This window comes from Caretta caretta, chromosome 2 (genome assembly GCF_965140235.1).
Source record: "Caretta caretta isolate rCarCar2 chromosome 2, rCarCar1.hap1, whole genome shotgun sequence".
In the NCBI taxonomy this organism is placed as follows: Eukaryota; Metazoa; Chordata; order Testudines; family Cheloniidae; genus Caretta; species Caretta caretta.
Window position 1 is genome coordinate 189,558,879 of NC_134207.1, and position 13,963 is coordinate 189,572,841.

The 13,963-nt window shown below is 42.7% G+C and overlaps 1 protein-coding gene across 3 annotated transcripts in view; it reads left to right on the plus strand.

Moving 5' to 3' along the window:
- Positions 1–13,963, plus strand: part of LARS2 (leucyl-tRNA synthetase 2, mitochondrial) — a 105,318-nt gene that overhangs the window by 50,383 nt on the left and 40,972 nt on the right. For all 3 annotated transcript variants that reach the window (XM_075125681.1, XM_048838846.2, XM_048838845.2), the window contains 2 exons: positions 3,704–3,811; positions 5,278–5,437. In XM_075125681.1, coding sequence (XP_074981782.1) covers positions 3,704–3,811; positions 5,278–5,437 — 268 coding nt within the window. The remainder of the gene's footprint in view (positions 1–3,703; positions 3,812–5,277; positions 5,438–13,963) is intronic.

Here is a 13,963-nt window from a genome sequence, read left to right on the forward strand (position 1 = left end):
TTTACACTCAAGTTAGTGTAGATTGAGTGAGAAGGTATGTCTCCACTGCAGTACAAGCCAGAGCTCAGACTTATGCTCAAGCTCTAACCCCCCTTTCGTCTACACACAAATATCTCAGACTCTGGCTTAGACTCAGGGTCCTAGGATTCTGCAAGAGTGGAGGGTCCAAGCCCAAGTCAATGTGGGACCCAGGGTTTGAGCCCTAATGCTTTGCAGTGTAGTGTTCTATGTCGGGGGGCATCAGTGGTTATACTGAGTGTCATAGAATCATAGAATATCAGAGTTGGAAGGGACCTCAGGAGGTCATCTAGTCCAACCCCCTGCTCAAAGCAGGACCAGTCCCCAATTTTTGCCCCAGATCCCTAAATGGCCCCCTCAAGGATTGAACTCACAACCCTGGGTTTAGCAGGTCAATGCTCAAACCACTAAGCTATCCCTCCCCCCCAAATGAGCAGCATCACCCACTTCAAGTCTACTATGTCTGTCGTCGTTCTCCTCCTCCTCTTCCTGCTGCTGCTGCATCATTAGTTCTGTCAAGTGCCTTTGGTGGGTCAGAAAATGCTGCCAAACTGACCAGCAGCATCACTTGGAAGCGCTGCCCACATCCTGAAACAGGAGCAAAAGCCCGAGCAAGAGAAGTTTCTGAAATAGCGATACCTCCATATTGCTGGCTCCAGTAGCTGGGAGTACACAGACCAAAATGACAACTCATCAGGCTGTGTTGGCGGGCTGTCCAAATTTCCTGTAACATGCGGTGTGGACAGTCAAATTTTCCCACACTGCACCATGAACAAGGGGCTAAAGCAGCCACATTTCAGGAGGACATTGGGATGTCTGGGATACAGTAGTTTGGACTCAGATCTGTGTACTGCAGTGCGAACATTGGAGCCCCAGGTTTGGGCTTGGGTTAAAAAACTCTTAACCTTTCGTTGGCAATCAGTGTAGATGCTCAAGCACAGGGTTCTCAAACCCAGGGTCTGCTGACTTGAGTCCCACTAACCCGGAACTTACGTTGCAGTGTAGACATACCACAGAGTATGTTTATGCTGCAATAAAACCCCCACAGCACTGAGTCTCAGAGCTAGGTTAGATGACTTGGGCTCGCAGGCTGCAGGGCTATAAAACTGCAGTGTAGATGTTCGGGCTTGGGCTGAATCCCAGACTCTAAGACCCTGTGAGAGAGGAGGGTCTCAGAGCCCAGGCTTCAGCCTGAAACCTCTACACTGCAGTTGTATAGCCTGCAGCACGAGTCCTGCAAGCCCAAGTCAGCTGTGTTCATGCCGTGGGTCTTTTATTGCATTGTAGATGTACACACAAAGGCCATCCACACTGCAAAATAACACTCAGGCTGCACAGTGTGATTGGATTAGCTGCACAAAGTGATTATCATCTGAGGAATCGTGCTAACCTGATCTGTAGTTTATATTTTCTAATGGGCCAGCCAACACAAGTTAAAATCTCTACCACACTCAGGTTGACTGTTTGTGTGCGTGGAATGGACATGAATTAGGGGCTATGTTAAAATTATAAAGAAAATCCTAATAGTCATGCAGTGGATTTTGAAGAGAACAGTATCTGTCTAGCCAGTCCTGTGTCTGTTGACCTACTTGCACACTCTTAAAATGTATTTATATATAATTATTTTAAAAGAAATTATCCACTCATTGGTTTGTACGCTGCATTCCTTGCATTGGGTTATTATATGTAAGCACTCAGTATTCACTGTAGATAGAGCCCAGTATTCTTTGGAACAGGACACTAAGCAAGGTAAATAGTCTTAACATGAACATTTAGAACAGTACATGGAACAGTAAAAGGAATTGTTGGTTTATATTTCACTAAAGTTATTACATAACTTTTTTTAAAAGCAGCAGCAGCAGCTTGGCATTCTTATAGCTATAAATCAGCAGAAAAGGAAGTGGTTAGTTGAGGATGTAAAAGAAGGTTAATCTAATAAGGAATAATAATCCAAAACAGTATTTAGCTATGGAGTGTGGATGACGAAAATGTATTATATTGTGAATCATAGAGTGAATCATAGTAAAAACATCAGTAGCCAGCAACTAGCATTTGTAGCATGTTTTAAGTATATAATTTTTGACATTTTTAATATAATTAAAATATAATAATTGAAAAGAGCAAATTGTGTGTTCAGTAATTATATTCTGTGAAGTGGAGCCTAATTAGTGACATATAGTATGAATGATCCATGTTCCCTGGTAATTGTAAATTAACAAAATAATGAAAGGCTTTCATGTTTCATGTTGGAGCTGTGCAATTTAAGGATAAGTGATACAGCATATTGACTTCCTCTACTTAGAAATTAACTACTGAACATTGTATCAACTGTCTTTCTGTCTGACTCATGCCTCCAGCTGTATTTCTGCCAAGGTAAAAGATTTGGACAGTGCTGGAATACTCTTAGCAAAAATGTCAAATCTTATGAAGTATAGATTGAGATGGGGTTTCCATTATACCCCCCTTTGTTTAAATTCTTTGTGTTTCTTTAATGAAAAAAACCTTTGCAAATTCTGTAGACAAAATGAGCAGATTTAACACAAAAAAGAAAAGGAGTACTTGTGGCACCTGAGAGACTAACCAATTTATTTGAGCATAAGCTTTCGTGAGCTACAGCTCACTTCATCGGATGCATCCGATGAAGTGAGCTGTAGCTCACGAAAGCTTATGCTCAAATAAATTGGTTAGTCTCTCAGGTGCCATAAGTACTCCTTTTCTTTTTGCGACTACAGACTAACACGGCTGTTACTCTGAGATTTAACACAATGCTTCCAACAGCAATCAAAATGTTGCCATGCTGTTTGGGTGCCTGAGCGCACACACTAAGAAAGCAATATGTCTATAACTGACTATATAAATGTACACAAACTGCATACAAGTTACATTAATGCAAACTGCTACATTATGGATGGGAAGAAAATAATGGATAATGTGGGAACCATCGCTGTGAATTTCTTCTTTGTTATGTGGGTAGAATCTTATCTGTAATATTGTATTAACATAACATTTTACATTTAATATACACCATTATTGTCGGTTAATATTATTTGTATTGCAATAGCAACCAGAGGTCCGTCCCATTCAGAATTGGGCCTGTTGTGTTAGGTAAAATATAAATAAAATTACAAAAATCTCATAAGGTGTGTAAAACTGAAGGACAGCGTCAGTCTCATTGTTATAGTATGACAACTAGTTGAGTTTGAAAAATTTAGGATAAATAAATGTGACCTATCTGAATACAATTTCTAGGCTATTGGCTAGAGAACTAGTCCAAATATAGCATTCAGTCCTGCAAACACATATGCATATGAACAGTCCCGTTGTGCTCAACAGGACCAATCACATGCATGTTTTCAGGATCAGGACTACAATTAACACAGATTTAAAGTGGTATCTTTCCTTGTTTACTTTTTCTTCCTAGCGTTCCTGTGTTCGCTGTTTAAGACTGCCATAAGGAAGCTATGTCTCAAACAATTGATTTCACCACTTTTATGGCCTTTGCCATGTTCCACTAGTTCGTGAAAGATATGAAATAGAGGGGAGCTATAGTGCAAGAACACCTTGTTCATGTTTTTACTCCTGCAGCTCTACTGCTGTGCCTCTTTATAGAACTAAATTTGAAAGTGTTAATGTATGTGTTTTAATACAAGCTATAGTTCTTAACACCTCCTTTATATTGTGCCAGGCCATGCTTGATTCTTTGTCTGATCTCCCTGAGTGGTATGGTATAAAGGAAATGCAAGCAAACTGGATAGGTGATTGTGTTGGATGTTATCTTGACTTCATTTTAAAGGTGAGTCAGAAATTTGACCATCCCTTTCTTTGTGTGGATTATGCAAAATGACTGAAATGCATAATGGGATTTCTCTTAATATCTAGAAGACTTTTGAAAGTTAAGGATACTATTACATATTGTTTATGTGTGTGTTTATTGAATGTAACACTTTGCATCATTTTTATTCTTACTGCACTATAACATTCAAAGTTCATTGAAGATTTCCTGCAGAAAGATTGTGGCAGACCTTAGTATTTTTGTAAGTGAACTTTTACTTAATAACCCAAATCTATGGCTGATCAGAATTCACAATTCTAACCCAAAGCAAATTAAGATGTGAGATTACTTAAATATAACAGGTTTAATGGAAAGCTAATGTCATGAGACTACATTTAACCACTGGATGGAGTAAAAAAACAGATATGTAAGGTTAAGATAAAATAAAGAGGACAGGTATGTTGAGTTGTGTTTCTGAGGGTTCTGGTAATGATCATATCAGATTCATGAGTCACATTTTAAAAGCTCCTGTTGTTCCTTGTACTGGAATTTATTCATGGGAGAAAGGTAGTATGCATCCGATGAAATGAGCTGTAGCTCATGAAAGCTTATGCTCAAATAAAATTAAAGATACAGAAAAGAAGGAAAAATAGCTAACACATTTGAAATCTAAAGTATTATGTATTAACAGTATGTCTTATTCCTGTTCCATTTAGCTAGAGAGTTTTTAGAAGGAAAAACACCCTTGTTTGACAGTCTCTTAGATGGTATTAATAACTATCATTTTGGGTAAAAGAGAAGTTAGTTGTGATATGCTAGAGTTGTTGCTTCTTCTGCTGCTACTGTTGAAGTCCAATCCCTTTCTTCCCAAGTGGTGTTTGGGACCCAGCTGGAGCCAGTAGAGGTCGCGATGTTGTCTGGGTCCCTTTCTCTTGCCCAGTCTGGTCAGGACATCTCAGGATTAGGGTAATGAAGGCCCGAGGTCCCAGGAGATCATGGGGGTGGAAGCCATGAAGGTGAAGCTTGCTTCAGTAACCACCATTTCTGTTATTTCACGTTGTCGGTTCTTTCTATATTTTCTTTCCCCCTAAAGTCTGCTCCTTTTAGTAAGGAGTGATTGATGGAATAGCCCAGACCCACATTATTTTGCACACCATTAGGCCTAATATCAGATACAGCAGTTTTGGTGCACTAACTTCCAGCTCCACATCATATGTTTTTAACAAACATAATTTGAACAGTCTTTGGATTATATCAATATGTGTGTGACTTTCTGTTTGGACTAATTTTGTCTGTCTATCTGTTTCTCTTGCACTTGTTTATAACATTCTTTATTGAAAATAATTTGATCTACTTTCCATGGTTTATTCCTAATCGGGCAAAAGTTATAGACCAATTGTCACAGCAGAAGGAAAAGTAAAAAATGACCTTTTAATGGAGAAAATTAGCAATAAAACTGCTCTGAAATACTTTCTGCTCTTTATCAGGTTAATGGCCAAGAAACAGGAGAGAAGCTAGCTGCCTATACCTATACACCTGAAGCCATTTATGGAGCTTCCCACTTATATGTTTTACCTAATCATAGACTACTGCATGGAAATAGTAGTCTGAGGGAAGTGTTGCAGAGTGAATTTATCCCAGGCAAAGGTGAGTTTTTGTGCAGATTTTATTTTATTCTGAAACTGTGATAGTTTTAGAGATTAATCTTAAAAAAAAAAAAAGAAAGAAAAAAGTGAGCATGAAAATTCCTGTTGAGGAGGAACAATTCCTTTTGATTCTTTGCACATGTCACCCTGACTTCAAGGACAGTGTGATGACAATAGCTGGAATATCAGTCTTAGTATTATAATGGTTGTAAAACCTTTAAAGAAGTCAATTGGTTGCATGAAAATAGTGGAACATATTCCTGTTTCTGTTCTCGGCCCTTTCTCCCATAAAATGGTAGAAAGCTCCAGACTGTGGTTGTAGTTGCCCAGTGGAAAATTCTCCTGGTGGAGCGTTGCCTCTTCATTGGCATAAAGCTGGCAGAGTCAGCCACAGATACCTCCCCATTCTGCTCTACCCAATCCCTGGAATGTAGGGGGCATGTGGGAAAAGTTGGGAGTCTGGAGGGAGCATGGCTAAGATATGCTTTGTCACGCTGATCCTCAGCTGACATAACATCCCAATGGAGTAAATTAGAGCAGCCCCATGGCTGGCCTTGATTTATTCTGGAGCTGGCACAGACTATCCTCTGGGGTAAGAGAGTTGTAACTGACTTCCTAACAGACACTGAACTCACCTGGGCTAAGTAGAGGTATGGCCCATTATTTTGTTACTCATATCATTGTGAGTTTCCAAATGTAACAGGATGCCTTAAAGCAGATTAAGTAGAAAATATACATATTTTATTTCCACTTCATTCTGCTAATACTTAATATTTTTTCAACTTAATAAAAATACAACTACCTTGTGTACATGTGTTTATAATATAAGGTCAAATCCTCTGCTTTGCTCCTTTTATGCTGAGTGGAGCAGATAAGGGAGACCATCAGAGAACCAGTTGTATCTCCTTGCCTCTCTTCCTGATGTCTGGCTTGGGTATAGATTTAGGGCTACTCTAAATTGCCACAGCTCACAATAGTCCCTAAGGGGCCATCTGCCTGCTGTGGGTAGTTGGAGCACAGTGCATTTCAGCTACTCTTCCACACCTTAGAGACTAACAAATTTATTTGAGCATAAGCTTTTGTGAGCTACAGTTCACTTCATCGGATGCATTCAATGGAAAATACAGTGGGGAGATTTATATACACAGAGAACATGAAACAATGGGTGTTACCATACACACTGTAACGAGAGTGATCAGGTAAGGTGAGCTATTACCAGCAGGAGAGCGGCGGGAGGAAAACCTTTTGTACTGATGATCAAGGTGGGCCATTTCCAGCAGTTGACAAGAACGTCTGAGGAACAGCGGGGGGAGGCGGAATAAACATGGGGAAATAGTTTTACTTTGTGTAATGGCCCATCCACTCCCAGTCTTTATTCAAGCCTAAGTTAATTTTATCCAGTTTGGAAATTAATTCCAATTCAGCAGTCTCTCGTTGGAGTCTGTTTTAGAAGTTTTTTTTTTTTTGAAGAATTGCCATTTTTAGGTCTGTAATCGAGTGACCAGAGAGCTTGAAGTGTTCTCCAACTGGTTTTTGGACTTCCTTCCTGGACGCTACGGTGCTAATAAGCGATGGTCACATAAACACTACCCTATACCGGAAACCTACTGACCGCTATGCCTACCTACATGCCTCCAGCTTTCATCCAGACCACACCACATGATCCATTGTCTACAGCCAAGCTCTACGATACAACCGCATTTGCTCCAACCCCTCAGACAGAGACAAACACCTACAAGATCTCTATCAAGCGTTCTTACAACTACAATACCCACCTGCTGAAGTGAAGAAACAGATTGACAGAGCCAGAAGAGTACCCAGAAGTTACCTACTACAAGACAGGCCCAACAAAGAAAATAACAGAACGCCACTAGCCATCACCTTCAGCCCCCAACAAAAACCTCTCCAACGCATCATCAAAGATCTACAACCTATCCTGAAGGACGACCCATCACTCTCACAGATCTTGGGAGACAGGCCTATCCTTGTTTACAGACAGCCCCCAACCTGAAGCAAATACCAGCAACTACACAACAAAAACACTAATCCAGGAACCTATCCTTGCAACAAAGCCCGTTGCCAACTGTGTCCACATATCTATTCAGGGGACACCATCATAGGGCCTAATCACATCAGCCACACTATCAGAGGCTTGTTCACCTGCATATCTACCAATGTGATATATGCCATCATGTGTCAGCAATGCCCCTCTGCCACGTACATTGGCCAAACTGGACAGTCTCTACGTAAAAGAATAAATGGACACAAATCAGATGTCAAGAAGTATAACATTCAAAAACCAGTGGGAGAACACTTCAATCTCTTTGGTCACTCGATTACAGACCTAAAAGTGGCAATTCTTCAACAAAAAAAACTTTGAAAACAGACTCCAATGAGAGACGGCTGAATTGGAATTAATTTGCAAACTGGATACAATTAACTTAGGCTTAAATAAAGACTGGGAGTGGGTGGGTCATTACACAAAGTAAAACTATTTCCCCATGTTTATTCCACCCTTCCCCCCCCCCCCCCCGCTGTTCCTCAGACGTTCTTGTCAACTGCTGGAAATGGTCCACCTTGATTATCACAACAAAAGTCCCCCCCCCCCCCGACCCCGCTCTCCTGCTGGTAATAGTTGTATGGTAACACCCATTGTTTCATGTTCTCTGTCTATATAAATCTCCCCACTGTATTTTCCACTGAATGCATCAGATGAAGTGAGCTGTAGCTCATGAAAGCTTATGCTCAAATAAATTTGTTAGTCTCCAAGGTGCCACAAGTCCTCTTTTTCTTTTTGCGGATACAGACTAACATGACTGCTCCACTGAAATCTTCCCCACCTGTGACATGCTCGCTGAACTGAATGCTGTAGGGACAGTGATATAGGGATTGGCTATGCCAGGTTTATAGCTATTGGAGACTTGCCCACATGGGGGATATCCCCAACAGGAAAGATGAGCCTGATTCCATCCCTTTTGCACCACTGTGCACAGGGACAGAGCTGACCATAGAATCTTGCTCAATGTCTTTAACATAACTGCATACTGCTTTTTCCACCTCTTTCAATGACAGAATACATGGCTTAGAGAATGAAGCAGCTGTTCAAGAATTATTTTTATCTTCATTGCTCTGCCTCATTAACTTCATACCCTCCAACTTCTGCAGGGAATGAGGAAGGAATCCTACAGAAAAAAAAAAAGTGACATGTAATTAAAGATAGTGCCATAATGTAAATGCGCAGGGAGCAGATTTAAGGTACTTCCTGACTTGAATGGTTCATTTTTACAACCTTGATATTTTTCATATGGAATCAGAAGAAACTGGGGCCGGAAGGTATTGGTTATCTAGAGCCTTTTCCATGGGAGCCAGGAGAAACTGGAGCTGGGATATCAGAGGGATTCTGTTGTATTATTAAAAACTACTGTGCCTGTGAGACATGCATGTTAAGCTCTTATAACTCAGCTAAATCAAAACAGATTTTCATTGGCCCAGGGAAAGGCACAGCTGCATTCTAGGGATTATATCCTTGCCAATTTTTATATTCCTATGCCAGACGACTGGAGCACAAAAGCTGTGCAGTAAAGATCATGTGTTACTTTTTATAATGGCAAAAGTGTATTTTTTACACATTTCCTACACACAAATAGTTGAATCATTGTTGCTTCAAGTTGCCCAAAGGAATTCACCCTCCCACGAGACCAGATCTAGAAAATTTCAGCCAGAATGAAGTTTGAGAAAGTTATAAGCAATTGAAAAGAATCTTTAAAATGGAAACAGTTACACACCTTGTGACACACCCTCTGGGTACAGTCTGGACTGTGGGACCACTGTGTCCCATTAATTCTCCTCCCTGGGCTGTCTCTCACAATGTGCTAATGACAAGCAGCAAAACCCCTCCAGGTGCTGTGATCACTCAGTCAACAACATGCAGGGACACACCCAGCTAAGGTGCATGAATGCTCTGTATGCCACTCATGAATTATACAGTGAGAGGCCCCAGCCAATTTCCCCAGACTTGCACCCGAGAAATGTACTGTTTTACACAGCCCAAGACCTCCCCTTGAACCGTGCAAGCTCATCAATTAGTTTGCCACTTCGTTAAAGGAAAGTGGACATGCACCAGCCTTTGCGACTTGGGGGCTAGGTAACCCCCATTGGGTACATGCCCTCTCTGAGCAGTCTCTGGGAGAGTGGATTCTTATTGATGGGCAATCAACACATGTCTGGCTGGTCCTGATGTAAATCTGTCATGTCAGTTGTTCTTTGTTACCACTGAAAAGCTATTTGTGGGCATTTTCCACTTACCCCATATTTCAGTAACAAACACATAGCAATACTTCATAGTTTCACATACAATGATAGTACATACAATCCAACAGGATAGTAATGTTCAACAGATTGAGACTTTTAAAATGATACCTCACAAGGCATACTGTGTACAAAACATATCATAATTATATCACAGTGGTCAATATGGGGGTTCCAGGGTGCTACTTTGAGGTAGAGTGCCACACGCCTCTACTATAGTATAGCTATGCACTTGTGCCATTTACTTATATATTTGGGTATATCTATACATAGAGGAACTGGAGTAACATCCTGCTCCTAGTGAAGCCAAAGGGATGTCACGGTGCTTCAAGCCACATGCCGATCCCTGGGCCTATTGGTAAACGACAAAAAGTCAATGCTAGTGCCGGCGCAGAGGATAGAGTTCATCGGAACGGTTCTCGACCTGCTCCAGAACATTCCTGCTGCTGGAAAGGTTCCACGCGTTGGCAAACCTCATTGCAGAAGTCTCCGCCTTCCCTCTGACTACAACCAGGGTGTGTCTGTATCTGCTGGGTCACACGGCAGCGTGCACTTACGTGGTCTGCCATGCCACGCTCAGGATGCAGCCCTTGCAACAATGGCTGGGTATGATCTATTCCCAGTTCCGAGACCCCCTGGAAAAGATCATTACCATTCCCCAGGTGTTACTTACCTCACTGTGATGGTGGACCGACCTCAGGACAGTCCTGGAGGGGGTTCCATTCAACAACCCCCTTCACTCCATTGAGTTGGAGTTGGACACCTCGGACCTGGGCTGGGGTGTGCATCTCAGCGACCTCCAGACACAGGGGGATGTGATCCCCGGAGGAGGCGAAGTTGCACATAAACATCAAAGAGCTCCAAGCAGTCCAGCTGATGTGCAGTCTTCTTGCCCCACCTGTTGGGCAAGATGGTACGAGTCCTGATGGACAACACAGCCTCGATGTTCTACATCAACAGGCAAGGGGGAGTGCGCTTGTCAGCCCCCTGTCAGGAGGCACTCCGTCTATGGGACTTCTGCATCAGCCACGAAATCCACCTGGAAGCTTGTCTCCTTCCCGGTGTCAAGAATACACTGGCGGACCAGCTCAGCAAGGACTTCTCCTCTCACAAGTGGTTGCTCCACCCGGAGGTAGCCTGCATGATCTTCCAGAGGTGAGGAACTCCCCAAGTGGAAACAAGAAGTGCCATCTGTTCTGTTTTTGGCGAGATCTGAGCAGGGGATCCCTCTCCGACTCCTTCCTCCTGTCATGGTCAAGGAGCCTGATGTACACATTTCCTCTGATTCCACTCATAATCAGGGTCCTGGCAAAGAACAAGAGAGACAAAGCTCAGGTTTTCGTGATCGCCCCGGCATGGCCTCACCAGCATTGGTTCGGCACGCTCATGAACTTGTCAGCGGCCCCTCCCTGGCCAACTGACCAGACCTGCTGTCAAAGGACCACGGTCAGCTCCTACACCCCAACCTCGAGTCCCTCCACCTCTTGGCGTGGATGCTGTGTGGCTGAACCCAGAGGAGCGGGCCTGTTCGGAAGTCATCCAACAGGTCCTCCTGGGGAGTAGAAAACCCTCAACTAGACTGACTTAGCTGGCCAAGTGGATGAGGTTTTCCTCTGGGGGTCCGAACGTGGCATCTCTCCCTCGCGTTCTTCCATACAGGCTGTCCTGGACTACCTGCTCCATTTGAGGAACCAGGGGCTGGCGCACTCTTCAGTTGGAGCAGTGGTTCTCAAACTTTTGTATTGGAGACCCCTTTCACACAGCAAACCTGAGTGTGACCCCCCCTTATAAATTAAAAACACTGTAAAAAATATTTAACGCTGTTATAAATGCTGGAGGTGAAGCAGGGTTTGGGGTGGAGGCTGACCGCTCGCAACCCCCCATGTAATAACCTCGTGAACCCCTGAGGGGTCATGACTCCCAGTTTGAGAACCCTTGTATCAGAGTGCATCTAGCGTCCATCTCCGCTTTTCACCCACCAATCCAAGGACAGACAGTGTTTTCCCATGACATAACGGTCAAGATTCTTGAGGGGGCTCAAGAGACTCTTCTTGTGGGTATGGGTTCCTGTCCCACAGTGGGATCTTAACTTGTTCCTCTCTAGGTTCACTGGCCCGCCCTTTGAGCCGCTCGGTCCCTGCTCCTTTTCCCACCTGTTATGGAAGGTCATGTTCCTGGTGGCGGTGATGTTGATGTCAGAGAGATGGGTCTCTGAGATATAAGCCTTGACCTCAGAACCACCGTACATGGTCTTCTACAAAGACAAAGTTCAGCTGCAGCCCCACCCAGCCTTCCTGCCGAAGTTGATATCCACCTTCCATTTAAACCAGGACATCTTCCGGTATTCTGGCCCAAACAGCACGAGACCAGTGAAGAGAGGGTCTTCACTCTCTGGATGTCCGAAGGGCCTTGGCTTTTTACTTAAAACGTACCATAAATCAACATAGAACATACTATAAATCAATGTTCCGTAAATCAACTCAGCTCTTCATCGCTATAGCAGACAGGATGAAGGGCCTTCTGGTGTCCTCGCAGAGGATTTCCAGTTGATTCACCTCATGTATAAGGACCTGTTACCACCTGGCAGGGGTTCCGCCACCACCAATTGTCAGAGCCCACTCAATGAAAGCTCAGGCATCTTCAGCGACCTTCCTGGCACATATCCCTATCCAGGATATCTGTAAAGCCTTAACGTGGTCCTCAGTGCACACATTCACGGCTCGTTATGCCATTACTCAACAGGCCAGAGATGACGCTGGGTTTGGCAGAGCTGTTTTGCGATCTACACGTCCGTAAACTCCTACCCACCTCTATTGGCACTGCTTGGGAGTCACCTAATATGGAATAGACCTGAACAAACCCTCAAAGAAGAAGACAGTTACCTTTTCCGTTAACTGGTGTTCTTCGAGATGTGTTGCTCATGTCCATTCCATATTAGGTGTGTGTGCTTGCGACATGCACCGGTGCCGGAAGTTTTTCCCTCATCAGTATCCGTAGGGGACTGGCTCTGGCACCCTCTGGAGTGGCGCCCGCATGGTGCGGTATAAGGGGCAGTGCCCCCCATCCCTCCGACAGTGGGGAAGGAGGGTGGGTTGTGGAATGGACATGAGCAACACATCTCGAAGAACACCAGTTACGGAAAAGGTAACAACTGTCTTTTCTCTTGTTTCTGGCCCCAACCTAAGGCTAGTTCATATGAGTTCGTGATAATCCCTTATTCTGCTTGAGAAATTTTTCTTAGATACCAAATTTCTGGTTTCTACAAGGCCTTTTGTGTGTTGCTTATTCTGCTGCCTGGGAGGGAAAGTGAGCAACTTCCTGTGACATCTCTCATTGTGAGGGATAGATGGTAGGAGTTACTCTGGTAAAACCCTTGACCTCTGAAGGATAACTTAGTTCAACTATCTGAGCAAAAAGATATGAGAGAGCTCCCAAATCTATTTCTGTCAGATCCCTCCATGCTGCAATACCTATTTCTTCTGCAAGATATCAGATTGACTGGAATTTATTAGGGCCGTCAAGTGATTAAAAAAATTAATTGTGATTTAGTTGTGCGATTAATCATGCTGTTAAACAACAATAGAATACCATTTATTTTGAATATTTTTGGATCTTTGCTACATTTTCAAATATATTCATTTCAGTTACAACACAGAATACAAAGTATACAGTGCTCACTTTATATTTATTTTTGATTGCAAATATTTGCACTGTAAAAAAACAAAAAAATTGTATTTTTCAATTCATCTCATACAAGTACTGTAGTGCAATCTCTTTACCATGAAAGTTGAACTTACAAATGTAGAATTATGTACAAAAAAAACTGCATTCAAAAATAAAACAGTGTAAAACATTAGCTCCTACAAGTCCGCTCAGTCCTACTTCTTGGTCAGCCAATCACTCAAACAAACAAGGTTGTTTACAATTTGCAGGAGATAATGCTGCCTGCCTCTTGTTTACAATGTTACTTTCAGGTGACGTAAATAAGAAGCAGGCAGCTGTATCTCCCGTCAATGTAAACACACTTGTTTGTCTTAGCGATTGGCAGAATAACAAGTAGGACTGAGTGGACTTGTAGGCGCTAAAGTTTTACACTATATTTTGTTTTTGAGTGCAGTTATATAACCAAAAAAAATCTGCATTTCTAAGTTACACTTTCACGATAAAGAGATTGCACTTCAGTATTTGTATGAGGTGAATTGAAAAATATTTATCATTT